The 17,225-nt window shown below is 42.2% G+C and overlaps 1 protein-coding gene across 3 annotated transcripts in view; it reads right to left on the bottom strand.

Annotated features, from left to right (window-relative positions):
• LOC134571116 (uncharacterized) overlaps positions 1-17,225 on the bottom strand; it is an 87,070-nt gene that overhangs the window by 35,138 nt on the left and 34,707 nt on the right. For 2 of the 3 annotated variants that reach the window (XM_063429196.1, XM_063429197.1), the window contains exons 3-4: positions 8,440-10,187; positions 7,201-7,348 (exon numbers count right to left, since the gene is read on the bottom strand). In XM_063429196.1, the coding sequence (XP_063285266.1) occupies positions 7,201-7,348; positions 8,440-10,088 (1,797 nt within the window). In that variant the 5' untranslated portion in view covers positions 10,089-10,187. Of the gene's footprint in view, positions 1-7,200; positions 7,349-8,439; positions 10,292-17,225 lie in introns of those variants that run through there. The other variant, XM_063429199.1, reaches the window with a different exon arrangement.

Genomic DNA, 17,225 nt, shown 5'->3' with positions numbered 1-17,225 from the left:
TATCGGGGTGGGACTCGGATGTATCGGGGTGGGACTCGGATGTATCGGGGTGGGACTCGGATGTATCGGGGTGGGACTCGGATGTATCGGGGTGGGACTCGGATGTATCGGGGTGGGACTCGGATGTATCGGGGTGGGACTCGGATGTATCGGGGTGGGACTCGGATGTATCGGGGTGGGACTCGGATGTATCGGGGTGGGACTCGGATGTATAGGGGTGGGACTCGGATGTATCGGGGTGGGACTCGGATGTATCGGGGTGGAACTCGGATGTATCGGGGTGGGACTCGGATGTATCGGGGTGGGACTTGGATGTATCGGGGTGGGACTCGGATGTATCGGGGTGGGACTCGGATGTATCGGGGTGGGACTCGGATGTATCGGGGTGGGACTCGGATGTATCGGGGTGGGACTCGGATGTATCGGGGTGGGACTCGGATGTATCGGGGTGGGACTCGGATGTATCGGGGTGGGACTCGGATGTATTGGGGTGGGACTCGGTTGTATCGGGGTGGGACTCGGTTGTATCGGGGTGGGACTCGGATGTATCGGGGTGGGACTCGGATGTATCGGGGTGGGACTCGGTTGTATCGGGGTGGGACTCGGTTGTATCGGGGTGGGACTCGGTTGTATCGGGGTGGGACTCGGTTGTATCGGGATGGGACTCGGTTGTATCAGGATGGAACTCGGTTGTATCAGGATGGATGTACCATTATGGCTCTTGGCTGCAGTGGAGTCTTTTATTAGAATGGGACTTTGAATCTGCATGTGTGGTTGTATCAGAAAGCGGCTTTGGTTGCGTTAACCATCGGCAGCATGGGGTGCTCTCTCTGTGCTTTGTATAGGAGCCTGTGGGCAGTTTGAGTGAGTCTCAAGTAGCTTGTTGAAAAGAAAAAATTAATTCATGGCTGTATATTCCCGATCCCTAAAAATATACCGGTACTTTATATCTCATTTTATAAATTATTATTCCTTTAGTCGAGAAAAACAGAGCTGTGAGGGAATAGGAAGCTGTCACTGATCTGAGTACTGTCTGATTATAAGCGAGGGAATGGGAAGCTGCCACTGATCTCAGTACTGTCTGATTATAAGCGAGGGAATGGGAAGCTGCCACTGATCTCAGTACTGTCTGATTATAAGGCAGGGAATGGGAAGCTGCCACTGATCTGAGTACTGTCTGATTATAAGTGAGGGAATGGGAAGCTGCCACTGATCCTAGTACTGTCTGATTATAAGCGAGGGAATGGGAAGCTGCCACTGATCCAAGTAGTGTCTGATTATAAGCGAGGGAATGGGAAGCTGCCACTGATCTGAGTACTGTCTGATTATAAGCGAGGGAATGGGAAGCTGCCACTGATCCTAGTACTGTCTGATTATAAGCAAGGGAATGGGAAGCTGCCACTGATCCGAGTACTGTCTGATTATAAACGAGGGAATGGGAAGCTGCCACTGATCCGAGTACTGTCTGATTATAAGCGAGGGAATGGGAAGCTGCCACTGATCCGAGTAGTGTCTGATTATAAGCGAGGGAATGGGAAGCTGCCACTGATCCGGGTACTGTCTGATTATAAGCGAGGGAATGGGAAGCTGCCACTGATCCGAGTACTGTCTGATTATAAGCGAGGGAATGGGAAGCTGCCACTCATCCGAGTACTGTCTGATTATAAACGAGGGAATGGGAAGCTGCCACTGATCCGAGTACTGTCTGATTATATGATTATAAATGAGGGAATGGGAAGCTGCCACTGATCAGAGTACTGTCTGATTATAAGCGAGGGAATGGGAAGCTGCCACTGATCCGAGTACTGTCTGATTATAAGTGAGGGAATGGGAAGCTGCCACTCATCCGAGTACTGTCTGATTATAAACGAGGGAATGGGAAGCTGCCACTGATCCGAGTACTGTCTGATTATATGATTATAAATGAGGGAATGGGAAGCTGCCACTGATCCGAGTACTGTCTGATTATAAGTGAGGGAATGGGAAGCTGCCACTGATCTGAGTACTGTCTGATTATAAGCGAGGTAATGGGAAGCTGCCACTGATCCTAGTACTGTCTGATTATAAGCGAGGGAATGGGAAGCTGCAACTGATCTGAGTACTGTTTGATTATAAGTGAGGGAATGGGTAGCTGCCACTGATCTGAGTACTGTCTTATTATAAGAGAGGGAATGGGAAGCTGACACTGATCCGAGTAGTGTCTGATTATAAGCGAGGGAATGGGAAGCTGCCACTGATCCGAGTAGTGTCTGATTATAAGCGAGGGAATGGGAAGCTGCCACTCATCCGAGTACTGTCTGATTATAAACGAGGGAATGGGAAGCTGCCACTGATCCGAGTAGTGTCTGATTATAAGCGAGGGAATGGGAAGCTGCCACTGATCCTAGTACTGTCTGATTATAAGCGACGGAATGGGAAGCTGCCACTGATCCGAGTACTGTCTGATTATAAGCGAGGGAATGGGAATCTGCCACTGATCCTAGTACTGTCTGATTATAAGCAAGGGAATGGGAAGCTGCCACTGATCTGAGTACTGTCTGATTATAAGCACAGAAGGGTTTATTCACTAATATGAGAATTGAGTGAATTGCAGGTGATTTTTTTTTATTTTATGCCAAAGTGGCCAAACAGGAAACATACCCGACATAACTTTACAATTCTGTTAATTTGGTCTGAAATGTGATTTCTCCCTTTAGTGAATAACTGCTAACGTCAATTTTCCTTTTAGCAAATTCAGTTGTATAATTGGTTCGATTCTCTAAATTCAGCTGATAAAATGCCTGTGAATCACTTTGTTCTCAACAACAAATTGACAAACCGTTTTCCTGGCACTGCAGGTCCCCTCTCCCTTCCACCCCCCATCCCAAGTTGCTGAAAGGGTTAAAAACCCATTCAGTGACTCACCTGTATCCGGCGCCGATGTCCCTCGGTGCTGGTTCAGGGTCCGTCCATGCTCCTCCCCCGCCGATGTCATCCGGCAGGGAAGACCTATTGCGCATGCGCGGCCACTGGCGGGGGGAGACCTAATGCGCACGTGCATTAGACCTCCCCATAGGAAAGTATTGAAAAATGCTTTCAATGCTTTCCTATGGGGATTTCAGCGACGCTGGAGGTCCTCACACTTTTCGTGTGCTATAAACCACTAGACAGCCACTAGAGGAGTTAACCCTGCAAGGTAAATATTGCAGTTCATGAAAACTGCAATAATTACACTTGCAGGGTTAAGAGTAGTGGGAGTTGGCACCCACACCACTCCAATGGGCAGAAGTGGTCTGGGTGCCTGGAGTGTTCCTTTAAGGCTTCTGTCCTCTTTCTAATATCGCCACTTTTTTTTTCTTTATAAAGAAACTATTTAAATAGGTGAGACCTTGCTCCATTACCAATTATTGATTTATTTGTTTTTTGATCTCGCTCCAGATCGGCGATTCTACTTGTCTCCAGCTACGTGCAATTGTGATTTTAACAGATACAAAACAATGAATTACGAAAAATTTATCTACTTAAGTTCAATTTGGCCAGTCGAGAAAGGCCACTTCTGGTGACCTAATAATATTGGGAACACCAATTTGTGCAAGACAATCAAACAATTTATTCCAAAGTCTAAGTATTTTTGGACAGTACCACCATATATGAATATATGAGCCGATAGCTTGGTTGCATCTCCAACATATATTCAAATTTGTAGCAGATATTTTATGAAGCTTATCTGGTGTATAATACCATTTATATATAACCTTTACACGAGTCTCTACATAGTTTAGGCAGTGAATGTTTTTTGTGACCAAATAGAAACCTTTCACCCACTCAGCTGTAGCTATTTGATGGCCCAATACTTTTTCCCCATCTAGTTATCACAGAAATATCCACAGGAGATAAAAAGGATATAAATTAAATAGATCTTGACAAGGGTCTATTTATAATATCGACATTTAACAACCTATATATATGAGAAATATGTTCTGATGTAGATTCAGTCTTGTAAAGACCTATGAAATTTTTAAATTCTCAAATATGAGAATAATTCAGAATTTTGAAGAGAGTATTCCTCTTGTAATCTGGGAAACGGTTTAATATTAGTGCCGACCATGATTTGATCTACCTGTTTAGTACCATGGCTTATCCAATTTCTTAATGTGACATTTTCTATATAATTATAAAGATTAGAATAATAATCATTAAAAGGCCGCCCAATTTCTACAGGGTTATTAAATGTTTTAGAATCAACTATTAATTTATGAACTCTATTATCTGTTTAATTTTTTAATAAGGATTTTATCTGCCCTATTTCCTCTATAGTAATAATTTATTTTCATTTTTTAAGATTTGCGGTTATTCTTTCTGTGATTTTATCCCTAATTAGTTTGTTCAAAGTGTCCTTTGACAGATTTACTTTATACTCTCTAGACAATTTGTAATGATCGTGGTATAGGTGGGATAGCGGTTGCTTCTTTATTTGACTTTGTAGCGTTATAAAATGACCACGCATCACAGCCTTAACGGCACACCAATACATGCCTGAAGAAGTATCTAATATACTATTATCCAACATAAAATCTTCTGTTTTATAATATATAATATATGATTTCCTGAGTCTCCAAGTTGCTATTAAAGGATGGGAAATCACTATCTAAATCCATTTCCAAAATGCTCAGACCACCCATTATCAACGCGTTATCTATTCTTTTAACCTTATCTACTGTCATGTGATTTCCCCCAATCATGTCGATTCTCGAAAGAGAGGGGTGAACCCTGGGGAGATGAGTAAACTCTTTATCCTCGGGGAGAAACACCCTCCATATACCAAACAGGTTGTTTAAATTAAGAGTAATTGTGAGATTTTGCTCGTTTTGATTCTGTATCTACTAATAGTGGCTCCTACTGGCATTTTATTATTACTCCCACCCGCCTCATCACTCTCCTAGACGCTCCTATGTATTAGAAAATATATGTAGTAATTTAAGAAATTTTCATATGTATTCCTGAAAAGGGAGAGAAATAAACAATTTTTTCTAAATTGTGATATCTATATTAGTGTCACTGTTAGTCCTTTTCGTCTATCTATATATTTCTAATCCATTAAAAAATAATAAAAATAAGTATGTGAATAATTACTTTTACCTTAATCTTTCCTTCGTGGTATTTAAAAAAATGACCGATATCCGCCCCAGTGCTCGTATTATATCTTGCCTTTATATTTGTAAGAATTAGTCGTGCTTCTTATACTGTGTCTATATCTAATAATCTATTAGAACTCCTCTTATCGTTTCATTACATACCCGATTATTTGTGTTCTATATTATATGTGTTAGTGCTAATATATTAATACGGAGTAGGATCTATATATTTCTATCTAGTTGCGTTTAAATCCTTACTCAAGTGACTCATTTTTGTCAGAAAGAAAAGTCCTTTTAATGATTCATATTATCCCTCTCCATTCTCCTTTCGTTCTCTCCATAGAGCTCCGTACAGATTTCTCTCTTTCTTTTCTTCTTCCTCTAACTCAAATTAGGATGGCCAACGCGCTCCAACGAAATGTAATATTGTGTGTTTTAAACAAGTTCATTTCTGCGATATTGTTTTATATAGGAATAGTCCTGTAGTACCCGGAGACTTCTTAAAGGTGCTTCGAAGTTATTTGGAGCTCTGATTGCTTTAAAAATGTGTTCCTTAATTTGAAATGAAAAAAAATGGACTATTACATCCCTGGGAGTACTTTTGGGGATACCCCTTGGTTTGGGGAGTCTATACCAACGATTCATTAAAAATGGATGAAGTTTAGTGTTAACTCCCAGCTTTCCAAAAAATTCTTCAAAAAATATTTGTAATCTTTCATCATTTATTTCCTCAGATATATTTCTAAATCTTAAATTCTGTCTTCTTGCGCAATTTTCCATGTCACCTCATTTTAATTCTAGATCCAATATTTTCCATTCAGATATTACTTGGAGCTCTTTAAAGGATTGACTGTTCTCCTCCATTTCAGCTATTTTTTGTTCAAGCTGATTAGGACGTGTACTTAGGTTTCCAATTTCTTGTTTAATGTCTATAGCACTAGACTTAATATCGTCTTTCAGTGTTTCCACCATAGACTGTATACAATATTTTAAAAAAGTCTGGGATACATACGTGTCTTCAGGGTCTTGGCTTACCTCCAGAATCTTTTGCCCGGCCTTTCTGTGTTTGCTATGATTGATTTATCTTTTTGAGCGACTGGGGAGAAGAACCGAGGCAAACTTTTGTTTAGTTTATTGTCTCTCTTATCCCTTTTTGTCGTCTGGCTTTTGGTGGCCATTTTACATGTAGAAGTAGTTTTTAATGATATCTCTAGGAGATGATGAGAGAATATCGCCCGTAGGGTTATATTTCTAAAGGGCTAATCTCTGAGCCAAAAAGGAAAAAAACTCAAAAGCCAAAACATTAACTGAGAAAAAATCAAAAATATATATACATCCAGAACGGAATAATTGCTTTTTCCCCTTCTCTTTATATCTTCTCCTTCTTAAGTTTTCCACCTAATACAGCATTAGAGAGTATATAGCATATTTAAATTGTTTATGTTGTTATGTTGTACTCATCTTTTTTCTGCTGGAGGAGCTGTCTCTTCGTGATCTGATTGCTGTATCGGATCTCTTCGGTTTCTGCTCGTCCACTATCCTTCGGGCTATAACAGGGTTGCAGTGCAGACGCTGTAGTCTTGCTCGTCCCCAGGCACCAGCAACACGTGGGAGATGGCTTCTGCTCTTCTGTCCTAAGGAGTATAGCAGTGCATACACAGCAATCCTGCTCGGCCCCAAACGCCGGCAGCACGTGGCAGAGCCTCCAAGAGCCAACTCCAGACTGTCTTCCCTCCAAAACAAGTCACTCCTATGTGTACCGGGTATAAAAGCCACATATCCCGGATTCAAAACAGCTACCAGTTCGGTACTAATTTACTGTGGCATGGACATGTGGGACTTTTAAAATATCAATGGGTGGTGGACAGTTTGAGAATTCCCTGCATTATTTAATATTTTATTACATTTATTTGGCAAAATGTTGAGAAACACCACAAAAGTTTCTACATTAACCCTTTAATTGCTAGGTAGGGCATGTTATGTATTGAAAAACCTATCTCACCATTAACTGGTCTAGCCTGATGGGAGTTGGCATCTGCCAGCTGATATTATTGTTCTGCCTCCTCCCAAGCTGTGTTGTACTTACACTGGGCTTGCAGTCAGTTGTCGTACAGCTTGATGTTGACATGGCACCAGATCGAGATTGACAGCTGTCCTCCTGTGATGTGGGATCAGTTTTCAAGAGTTCATATGATACTCTAACCGGAGGCTCGATGCTTGGCTCAGTGATACAGCTGGGAAGAAAGGAACATCATCACTAACAGCGAGGCCCCTGTATACTGCCACAACACAGCATGGGCCATGGGCAATCTGTAGCCCAGATACAGCATCATTATATACACCAGCACAACCAACTCTCTCCTTATCTCTGTCTATATCACCTCCAGACCCTTATATGTGAAGAGTGTGTCCTCTTTTTTCATTTTACAAAAAGTGCCGATTTGAATATAAATTGGCACCTTTATAAATTATACTGGTTACACCCCCCTGACTGTCAATCACACCCGGTTCTGTTATTTCCTGGTTGTTTAGCTCAGTGAAGCTAAACTCAAGAGGCAGCAACTGCCCAGAGCTCCTGCCTTGCAAAGACTTCTCATTGAGCTGCATTGGGAAGTCTTTGATTGGACAGCCACAGAAAGTCTGGGCGGGGATTAAAGGGGAGGGCTTGCATGGGCTGCAGACAAGAAGTCTGAATTACAAAACTCAGGCTAAAATAGTAAAGCAGTAACTATACCTGGGTTGGAGAATTTTTCCAGATCAGCTATTTTAGCTTGAATTTTGCCATGTAGACTTTATTTCACTACAATTCAGACTAGGGCTTGGCAAATTTGCTTTGAATCTAGCAGCCAGCTAAAAAAGTTAGGAGCCAGTTTTTTTACCGTCATAAATAGAATTCCTAAAGGGACACTCTAGTCACCAGAACCACTACAGCTTATTTTGTCCTATACATTCATATTCCGGCTGCCGGCATAATAGCAGATCACAGCTCCCTTGCCACCTCTGCTTTTAGTCAGGGCCCATCCACCTCTGCCCTCCATGAGCCGGCTGCCTGCCTCCGATATCAGTCAACCGGTCACCTTGGGGGCTGAACGAGCTGACAAACACCCAGGTGCCGGGAAGTCATGGGGACCTGGCGTCTGGGATTTGTCGAGCACAGACTATGGTAAATAACCTAAGCTAGAAGCGATTTGTATCCAAGAACACATGGTATTCCTATCCTAGTGATGCCACTGACCACGACTCTGTTATCTAGCAGAGCTAAAACCTGCATATGATATCATTAGAGTCTCAAGAACAAACTGCTTAGAGCAAGCAATACCGTTACCTTTTCTTAATGAGATCCAAGGCTGAACCTATGAGCCCATCCTTCATTTTCTGCAGCTTAGATCCATAGCTGGATAAATCTGTGGCTTCTAAAAGCAGAGATGGACAGCAAGAAGAATGGGCTTCAGAAGTTTGACCCTGCTCTGCAATGCCGTGCAGTCCACTAGGACTATTGGTATCAGACACATGTGGCTCACACTCAACAAGCTGCTCTTTGTCAATGTGCATGGTAAGCGTCTGCAATGGGAACTTTGAAACAGGACCGGAACAAATGGGAGCTGAGAAAGCACACCGGTATGAGGGTGAGTGAGCTCTGCTTTCTAATGAGCCATGCTGTGCAATGCTACACATAACACTGTCATTCAAAGGTACTTTGCCTTGGGAGGAACCCACCAGGTCACTGTGGGTCTGGCGAGGATTCTCTGCTGATAACTCGCTTGTTTCATTACCCAGTCTGTGGGTGTGGACTTCCACCATTACTGGTATGCAAGACTGTCTATCTCCTTCTGTGCAATGGACCTCTCGTGGAGATAATTCCATATTTTGTAAGGAAACATCAGTTTTGCCCAACAAACCCTTCTCTTTCTCACGCATCCTCTTAAATTCTTCAAATGTTGGGATATATAATCTACCTTTAACATCCCTGGTGGCCCTTGCTGGCTGTGTTTCCCAATCTCTACTACTCTCAGGCCTCTGTTCTTTGAATGATTCTGTGGTTTTTGATTTAGCCATGCCCCTTTGCTCTTGATCTCCATGAGTAAGTGCAAGGTTTGGGAAGCTGTTTTGCCTGCGGAGTTGCAGCCTTCGTATGGCCTCTTGTTTAATGTGCTCTGGGCTGGTTCTGTGGTATAAGGTGCTTGCACATCTCTTTGTATTTGTGCTGTTAGTATGTGCATGATGCTCTGCAGGTGCTGTGCTGCATGGAAGACTACACTTGCAGTGCTGGCATCTCCTGCTTTCTGTAGGTACGTTGGCCAAGCAGGTAGATTGGAAAGTCTGTGGGCGAACAGGTCGAATGGGTTCCACAAGCTTGGAGCTATGTATTCTAAGCTTCTCCTTCAGTTCTCTTTTGGTATCACCTTGGGTGACCTTGTCCTCTGCTCCAGGAAAGAGCCACTGGTGCACTTTGGCAATGGGGGGTACCGAAAGGTCTCTAAAGCCAGCTAATCTCTCGGTGGAATGTCCACAGATGTCTGTCAGACTATGGAGAGACCCTTTCTCAGCAGAATCTTCTGACATGTGTCTGGTGCTCCTGCAATGCAGATTAAAATCACTTCCCACGCTCCTGTACTGAGCATAAACACTGGATTCTGAAATTGCAGCCCAGTGCAGGTTTTCCAAGCTTCGATACAGCCTGGTGGTGTCATTATGGACGGACGTGGTGACACCTGCACGACAAGTCTGAAGTGGATAGAATTCCCTAATCACAGCATGAGCCTCTATACTCTTTAATGGATACATGCTGCCGAATGACAATTCCTTGTATTTTGTGCACGGCTGATTAGTCTGGGAGTTTGAAATGACTCTGGAATGGCGTGTTTCATCCTCATGGATGTATGTCATAGCAGATGAACATGGGAACTTTGTACACGGATGTTGGAGGAGACAGAGGGACCCTGAGTAGCTGTCTTGGTGATGCCGTGTGTCCATACCATCTAAAGAAGCCAAATGTGCAGTGATTACTCACAATGGCTTCCAGTGAGCAGTTTATAAGGATGCCACGGAATGACTCCTCTCTGGAGATAAAGCCTTGAAAAAAGAAAAGACACTGGGCGTTAGTTAGTATGCACAGTACGATACAGCACCATCAGTCCTGGTTTCCTAAATGACAAAGCATTTAACCCTATAATACCACTACCCTTCCTACAGTAGCTAACGATCACTGGGGTTAAGTATTAAATGCAGTTTTGGAGCAAAGTGAGCAATCAGCAAAAAATATGCTCTGGGTTTTAAAGCGATTGCTTCAGGCTTTGCTTTTTTAAACCATAAAGGCTTTTTTTAGCGATAACCCTTGTTCTCTGCAGATCACAGGTGTATTTAAATTGGATGGTCTGACCCAATGGCATAGCATGGGTTTCCAACGTCCAGGCAAGGTAAGTATTGCAGCCCATCCCCAAGTTCCTTAACGGGCGCCTAGATAGCCTCGCTCCTTCTTCACTTCCCGCCTCATCTCAATGAGGTGTGTGACACGGATATTCTATACACATTACCTACACATTACCTTAGTCATGAGGTGGATTTAAAAAATGACACAACGCAACGAGCACTGAAAGTATTGGAAAAGTGGAGCGCAAAAATACTTATAGCTGATGTCACACACATAATGGGACGAGGTGGGTAGGGAAGGAGGATTAAGGCTATCTAGGTGCCTGTTACCGGCGTACCGGTATGATACCATTTAATAGGTATTTACATGATGCCTATTAATAGTGTGATTTCTTCATACGAGAAATCACGTAATGTAGTTCACCAATAATGATTAAATAAGGACAGTGTGGCTGTATTAGCAAGAGTAATACTGTAAAATCTTGCGTGTCAACGTTTATTTGACCCATCATGTTCAGGGTCACCAGATCAACCATGTTACAGGGACACATATAATTTTGTCATATTTATGAAACCGGACACATATAGGCCATTGTGGACTTCTGTTAATAAATCCTGAAATTTACTCTGAATTAAACTGGGAAACCCAGCATGTACAATGACTTACCTATAAATCAGGAAGGACATTGCAATGTGCTCTACTCTTCTCTTTCTGTTTTCTAACCATAGGATATAAAGTACTATGGCTTCTCTTACTCTACTCTAATCCTGTGCTGGCTAATGACACCCAATGCACCTCCAGCAGCACAAGGGTTACACTCCGTGTGTGTAGCATTTCAAAGTGAAATGCTGCACATACAGACCCCAGGCACCATAACTACATCACATCACTGAGGTGATCATGGTATTTGGAGTAATCATTTTAACTGACACAAGGCGGTTTCATTTTTACACTCAGACGGGTGATAGAATGCTGTGTATGGTGTACATTGTGTTTATATGTGTGGTGTGTATGGTATGTCACTTTGTTTATATGTGTGGTGTGATTGTATGTATGTATGTATGAAGTATCACTGTGTTTATATGTGTGGTGTGACTGTATGTATGTATGATGTGTCACAGTGTTTAGATGTGTAGTGTGACTGTATGTATGTATGGTGTGTCACCGTGTTTATATGTGTGGTGTGATTGTATGTATGTATGTATGTATGGTGTGTCACTGTGTTTATATGTGTGGTGTTACTGTATGTATGTATGTATGTATGTATGGTGTGTCACTGTGTTTATATGTGTGGTGTTACTGTATGTATGGTGTGTCACTGTGTTTATATGTGTAGTGTGACTGTATGTACCATAGAAACATAGAATGTGACGGCAGATAAGAACCATTCGGCCCATGTAGTCTGCCCAATTTTCTAAATACTTTCATTAGTCCCTTGCCTTATCTTATAGTTAGGATAGCCTTATGCCTATCCCACGCATGCTTAACTTCTTTACTGTGTTAACCTCTACCACTTCAGCTGTAAGGTTATTCCATGCATCCACTACCCTCTCAGTAAAGTAAAACGTCCTTATATTTTTAAACCTTTGTCCCTCTAATTTAAGACTATGTCCTGTTGTTGTTGTAGATTTCTTCTTTTAAATATCATCTCCTTTACTGTGTTGATTCCCTTTATGTATTTAAATGTTTCTATCATATCCCCCCTGTCTCGTCTTTCCTCCAAGCTATACATGTTAAGTTCCTTTAACCTTTCCAGGTAAGGTTTATCCTGCAATCCATGAACCAGTTTAGTAGTCCTTCTCTGAACTCTCTCTAAAGTATCAATATCCTTCTGAAGATACGGTGTCCAGTACTGCGTACAATACTCCAAGTGAGGTCTCACCAGTGTTCTGTACAATGGCATGAGCACTTCCCTCTTTCTACTGCTAATACCTCTCCCTATACAACCAAGCATTCTGCTAGCATTTCCTGCTGCTCTATTACATTTTCTGCCTACCTTCAAGTCATCAGAAATAATCACCCCTAAATCCCTTTCCTCAGATGTTGAGGTTAGGACTCTATCAAATATTCTGTACTCTGCCCTTGGGTTTTTACGTCCAAGATGCATTATCTTGCACATTAAATGTCAGTTGCCACAACTCTGACCATTTTTCTAGTTTACCTAAATCATTTGCCATTTGGCTTATCCCTTCTGGAACATCAACCCTGTTACATATCTTAGTATCATCAGCAAAAAGACACACCTTACCATCAAGACCTTCTGCAATATCACTAATAAAAATATTAAAGAGAATGGGTCCAAGTACAGATCCCTGAGGTACCCCACTGGTGACAAGCCCGAGCTTCGAATATACTCCATTGACTACAACCCTCTGTTGCCTGTCACTCAGCCACTGCCTTACCCATTCAACAATATTGGAATCCAAACTCAAAGATTGCAGTTTATTGATAAGCCTTCTATGTGCAACAGTGTCAAAAGCCTTACTGAAATCTAGGTAAGCAATGTCTACTGCACCACCCTGATCTATAATTTTAGTTACCCAATCAAAAAAATCAATAAGATTAGTTTGGCATGATCTCCCTGAAGTCAACCCATGTTGTCTCTGATCTTGAAATCCATGTGATTTTAAATGTTCAACAATCCTATCCTTTAACATGGTTTCCATTACTTTCCCCACTACTGAAGTAAGGCTTACTGGCCTATAGTTGCCCGACTCCTCCCTACTACATTTCTTGTGAATGGGCACAACATTAGCTAACTTCCAATCTTCTGGGACTACTCCTGTTAACAATTATTGGTTAAATAAATATGTTAATGGTTTTGCTAGTACACCAGTAAGCTTTTTTAATAACCTTGGGTGTATTCCATCAGGTGATGTGTCACTGTGTTTGTATGTGTAGTGTGACTGTATGTATGTATTTATGAATATCATTCCTGTGTTTGTATGTGAAGTGTTACTGTATGTATGTGTGGTGTGTCATTGTGTTTATATGTGTAGTGTGGCTGTATGTATGTATTTATGATTATCATTCCTGTGTGTATATGTGTGGTGTTAGGTTACTTTATGTATGTGTGGTGTGTCATTGTGTTTGTATGTGTGGTGTATTATGATTATCATTCCTGTGTTTGTATGTGTGGTGTGTCATCATAGGCACTCTGACCGGTCTGCAGCTACGCAGTCCCATACGCAGTCCATGGCCCGAACAATGGTATACCGGTTGTTTTTCCTTGCACCATTTCTGGTAGGTACTAGCACTGCATACAGGAACACCCCACATAAACTTGTCGTTTTGGAGATGCTCTGACCCAGTCGTCTAGCCATCACTATTTGGCCCTTGCCAAAATCAGACCTGAGTCTTTTCACTTGCACATTTTTCCTGCTGCCAACACATGAAATTCAATAACTGACTGTTCTCTTGCTGCCTAATATCGCCCGCCTCTTGACATTGTAATGATATAATCAATATTATTCACTGTACCGGTCAGTGGGTTTCATGCTCAGGCTGAACGTTATATTCTTCAATTCAGGTATGGTTTCCCATTGGTTGAATATCAGCTGAATCACTCAGAGAATCTGCCCATTCAGCCGGGTAGTCAGAGAATCTGCCCATTCAGCCGGGTAGTCAGAATCTGCCCATTCAGCCGGGTAGTCAGAGAATCTGCCCATTCAGCCGGGTAGTCAGAGAATCTGCCCATTCAGCCGGTCTGAGAATCTGCCCATTCAGCCGGGTAGTCAGAGAATCTGCCCATTCAGCCGGTCTGAGAATATGCCCATTCTGAGCATTTTGTGTATACTCAGTAAGTTTAAACATTAATGGGTGGCAAGGGGCTTATTCACAGTGTTTGCACTGAATTATTACAGAAAATTTAAATGCAGATACCAAACACTCTTAGCTGGTTACTTTGTAGGTAATGTTTGGAAACGACCACATTTATAACCAAAAAAATAACAAAAATCTTTTCAATTCAATAGGTTTCTTCTGACATTGAAAAGGTTAATATTTTCTGTGGAAAATTCTGACCATGGAATTAAACAGACAATCCTCACATCACTACTAATTGAATGAGCCATGTCCAATATTATCATCTCTTCTACTGAACTGCCCGCAGGGAGCAATCATATCGTACGCTGAGAAACCAGGATAAAACCAATTCGCGCCCACCTCATTCACAGCACCAAATGTCCCTTCCAACTCACACAGTCACAGAGAAAATACATATCCACCAATCCGACGGACTGGCGGTCTTACATTAAAGGGAAAAAAATGAACTATTTCTTATGATTTCAATGATTACATGAAAAAAGAGATAAAACAAAACTTGGTATAATTTGAGTACTACATTCCCAAGCTGGGATATAAACACAGAGACAGGTGTCATTCACCTTTATACATGCCCAAACTATGGAGAATGGAGTACAGGGTTTGAGGTATCATGCTGAGGCTGGATTTCCAAAAGAGAGAGTTACTTTGGAAATAAGTGACTGTAAAAAGGGTTACTCCAACCACCATGACGACTTCAGTGATATAAAGTGGTTATGGTGTTTGGAGCCTGTTTGTGCAGTGTTTTTTTTTTTTTATATATTTTTTTTTTCTCATTTTCTGTTTCATGAGCAGTAAATATGCATTGCATAACAGTGTGGCAAATCAGGTAATTCACAAATTCGCATGGTATATATCAAATGTAGTTACATGTCCGGGACAATGTTCAGCTCAGTTTTGCAAATTAAACATTAAACATAGAATTTCAATTAAGTATCAAACTCCATAACTTCATATTCCCCCGAGTGAAATGAAATCTACATGGTCTCATAGCTGTGACTAACACAAGAGCATAGACAGTTCACTGTAGGCTGTATACTAATATGTCCCTCATGGTGGAATTATACCTTTCAGAAACTGTTTCCATGGTTGCCAAATATCTTGATATTTGTGGTATTTATCCAGCATGTTTGTGCAGTGTTTAACTATGAATTGCTGCACATACAAAGTTTAACCCCTTTTTTACCAGGCCTGTAACTCCGCCTCCGGCAGCATCATTGGGGCGTCATTACCCAGCCGGAAACAGGAGTTTTAGTCTTGCTAATGTCAATTCTGAGCATGTTTGGTGTCTGTTGTCAGCGACAGACAGCCAATGGCAGCATGCTGCCTCCCCTATTCTGGCCACGTTCTCCCTACAGCCCGCTCTTCCCTGGTGTCCATCCCTCTTAAGCAAGGAGCGATGTAAGCAGAAGAGGAGAACTTGGCCACAGCACTGGATCAAGGCGAGTTTTAACAATTTCATTTTTACTTATATATTTTCTGGCTATTTAGAGGTGGACATTAAAGATAAAGTTAGTAGGGGTAACCAACAGATGTACAGCCTGCAAACAAAGTATAGGGAACCAGGGGCTAAGAGAGCACTTCCTGTCAGACCGGGATGCCGCCCCCCTTGTTCCTCCTGTGTTAGGGGGGCCCAAAAGGTGGCCTACTGGTCCCCGGCGGGCGGCTGTGTTCCTGGCAGAGGCGGCAAGGGAGCTGTGTTCTCCTTGCTCTGCTCCCTCGCACGCCGTTTGCTAATACTGGGAGCCACAATATGACGTCATATTCTGGCTTCCGGGATCAGTAGACAACCCGTGCGGCACGATGGAGCAGAGCAGGGAGAACACAGCCACCCACCTCACTGAAGCCCCACTGGACACCAAGGACAGAGCCACACCAGCACTCCAGGTAGGGAGGGTGGGTGGACATTTTTCAATTTAAAAAATATGAATAATGTGTGTGTGTGTGTGTGTGTGTGTGTCTGAGAGTGTGAGTGTGTGTGTGTGTCTGAATGTGTGTGTGTCTGTGAGTGTATGTGTCTGAATGAGTCTGAGTTTGTGTGTGTGTGTGTGTATATGAGTGTATCTGTTAGTGCATGTGTGTGACTGTGTATGTGTGTCTGTATGTATGGGTCTCAGTGTGTATGTGTATGTGTGTGTCTGCATGTGTATCTGTATGTCTGCATGTGTGTGTGTGTGTGGGGGGGGGGAACATATGGGGGGGCCCAGGGCAATTTTCACACCGGGGCCCCGTGGTTTCTAGTTATGCCTCTGTAGGGAACATTAAAGATAAAGTTAGAACGGGTAACCATCAGATGTACAACCTGCAAACAAAGAGGTGGACCAGGATAGGAAGGGTTACTTTGCCCAAAAATAACGTTTGTAAAAACAATGATTATCTTAACATATTGAAAATGCTGCTGCTGAGTTATCAAGAAGACATTATCTGACATGTGAGATCAATTAACAACTTGCAGTCAGGATTCAAACTAACCACCCTCATACATAACGGCCGAAAACTAGATTGTAAGCTCATTTGGTCAGCATCTTCTTCACGGTTTGGTTTTGCCAACTCTCTTTGTCTATGATTTGCTGTTTTATATTCCCCTTCTAAAATTCTGAATTCAGGGTATACACCTCCAAATAATGATTAGCTCCAGAAACATAAGGAATCATTAAATACTGGCCTGATAACTCTCTGTTAAACAGAACATGTGGATCCGATTGTGAATTGACGAGTTTAGGGAATAATCCTGTAAATTGAGTCTTGTTCAGAAACAACGTGGGATTTATTTCTCCACAGTCTGCAATGAATTTCTGCTTTATTTGTTCATCCCAAGAGATCCATTTGTAATTGATTCGTTTTGTGGTCACTTTGACGCAGACCATTCTTGCTTCTGAGGGAGGAAACGTTTGTTTATTGCAATTTGAGGACAGACA

This window comes from Pelobates fuscus, chromosome 8 (assembly GCF_036172605.1).
Source record: "Pelobates fuscus isolate aPelFus1 chromosome 8, aPelFus1.pri, whole genome shotgun sequence".
NCBI classification, from domain to species: Eukaryota; Metazoa; Chordata; class Amphibia; order Anura; family Pelobatidae; genus Pelobates; species Pelobates fuscus.
This window is presented reverse-complemented; position numbering and strand designations above follow the sequence as displayed.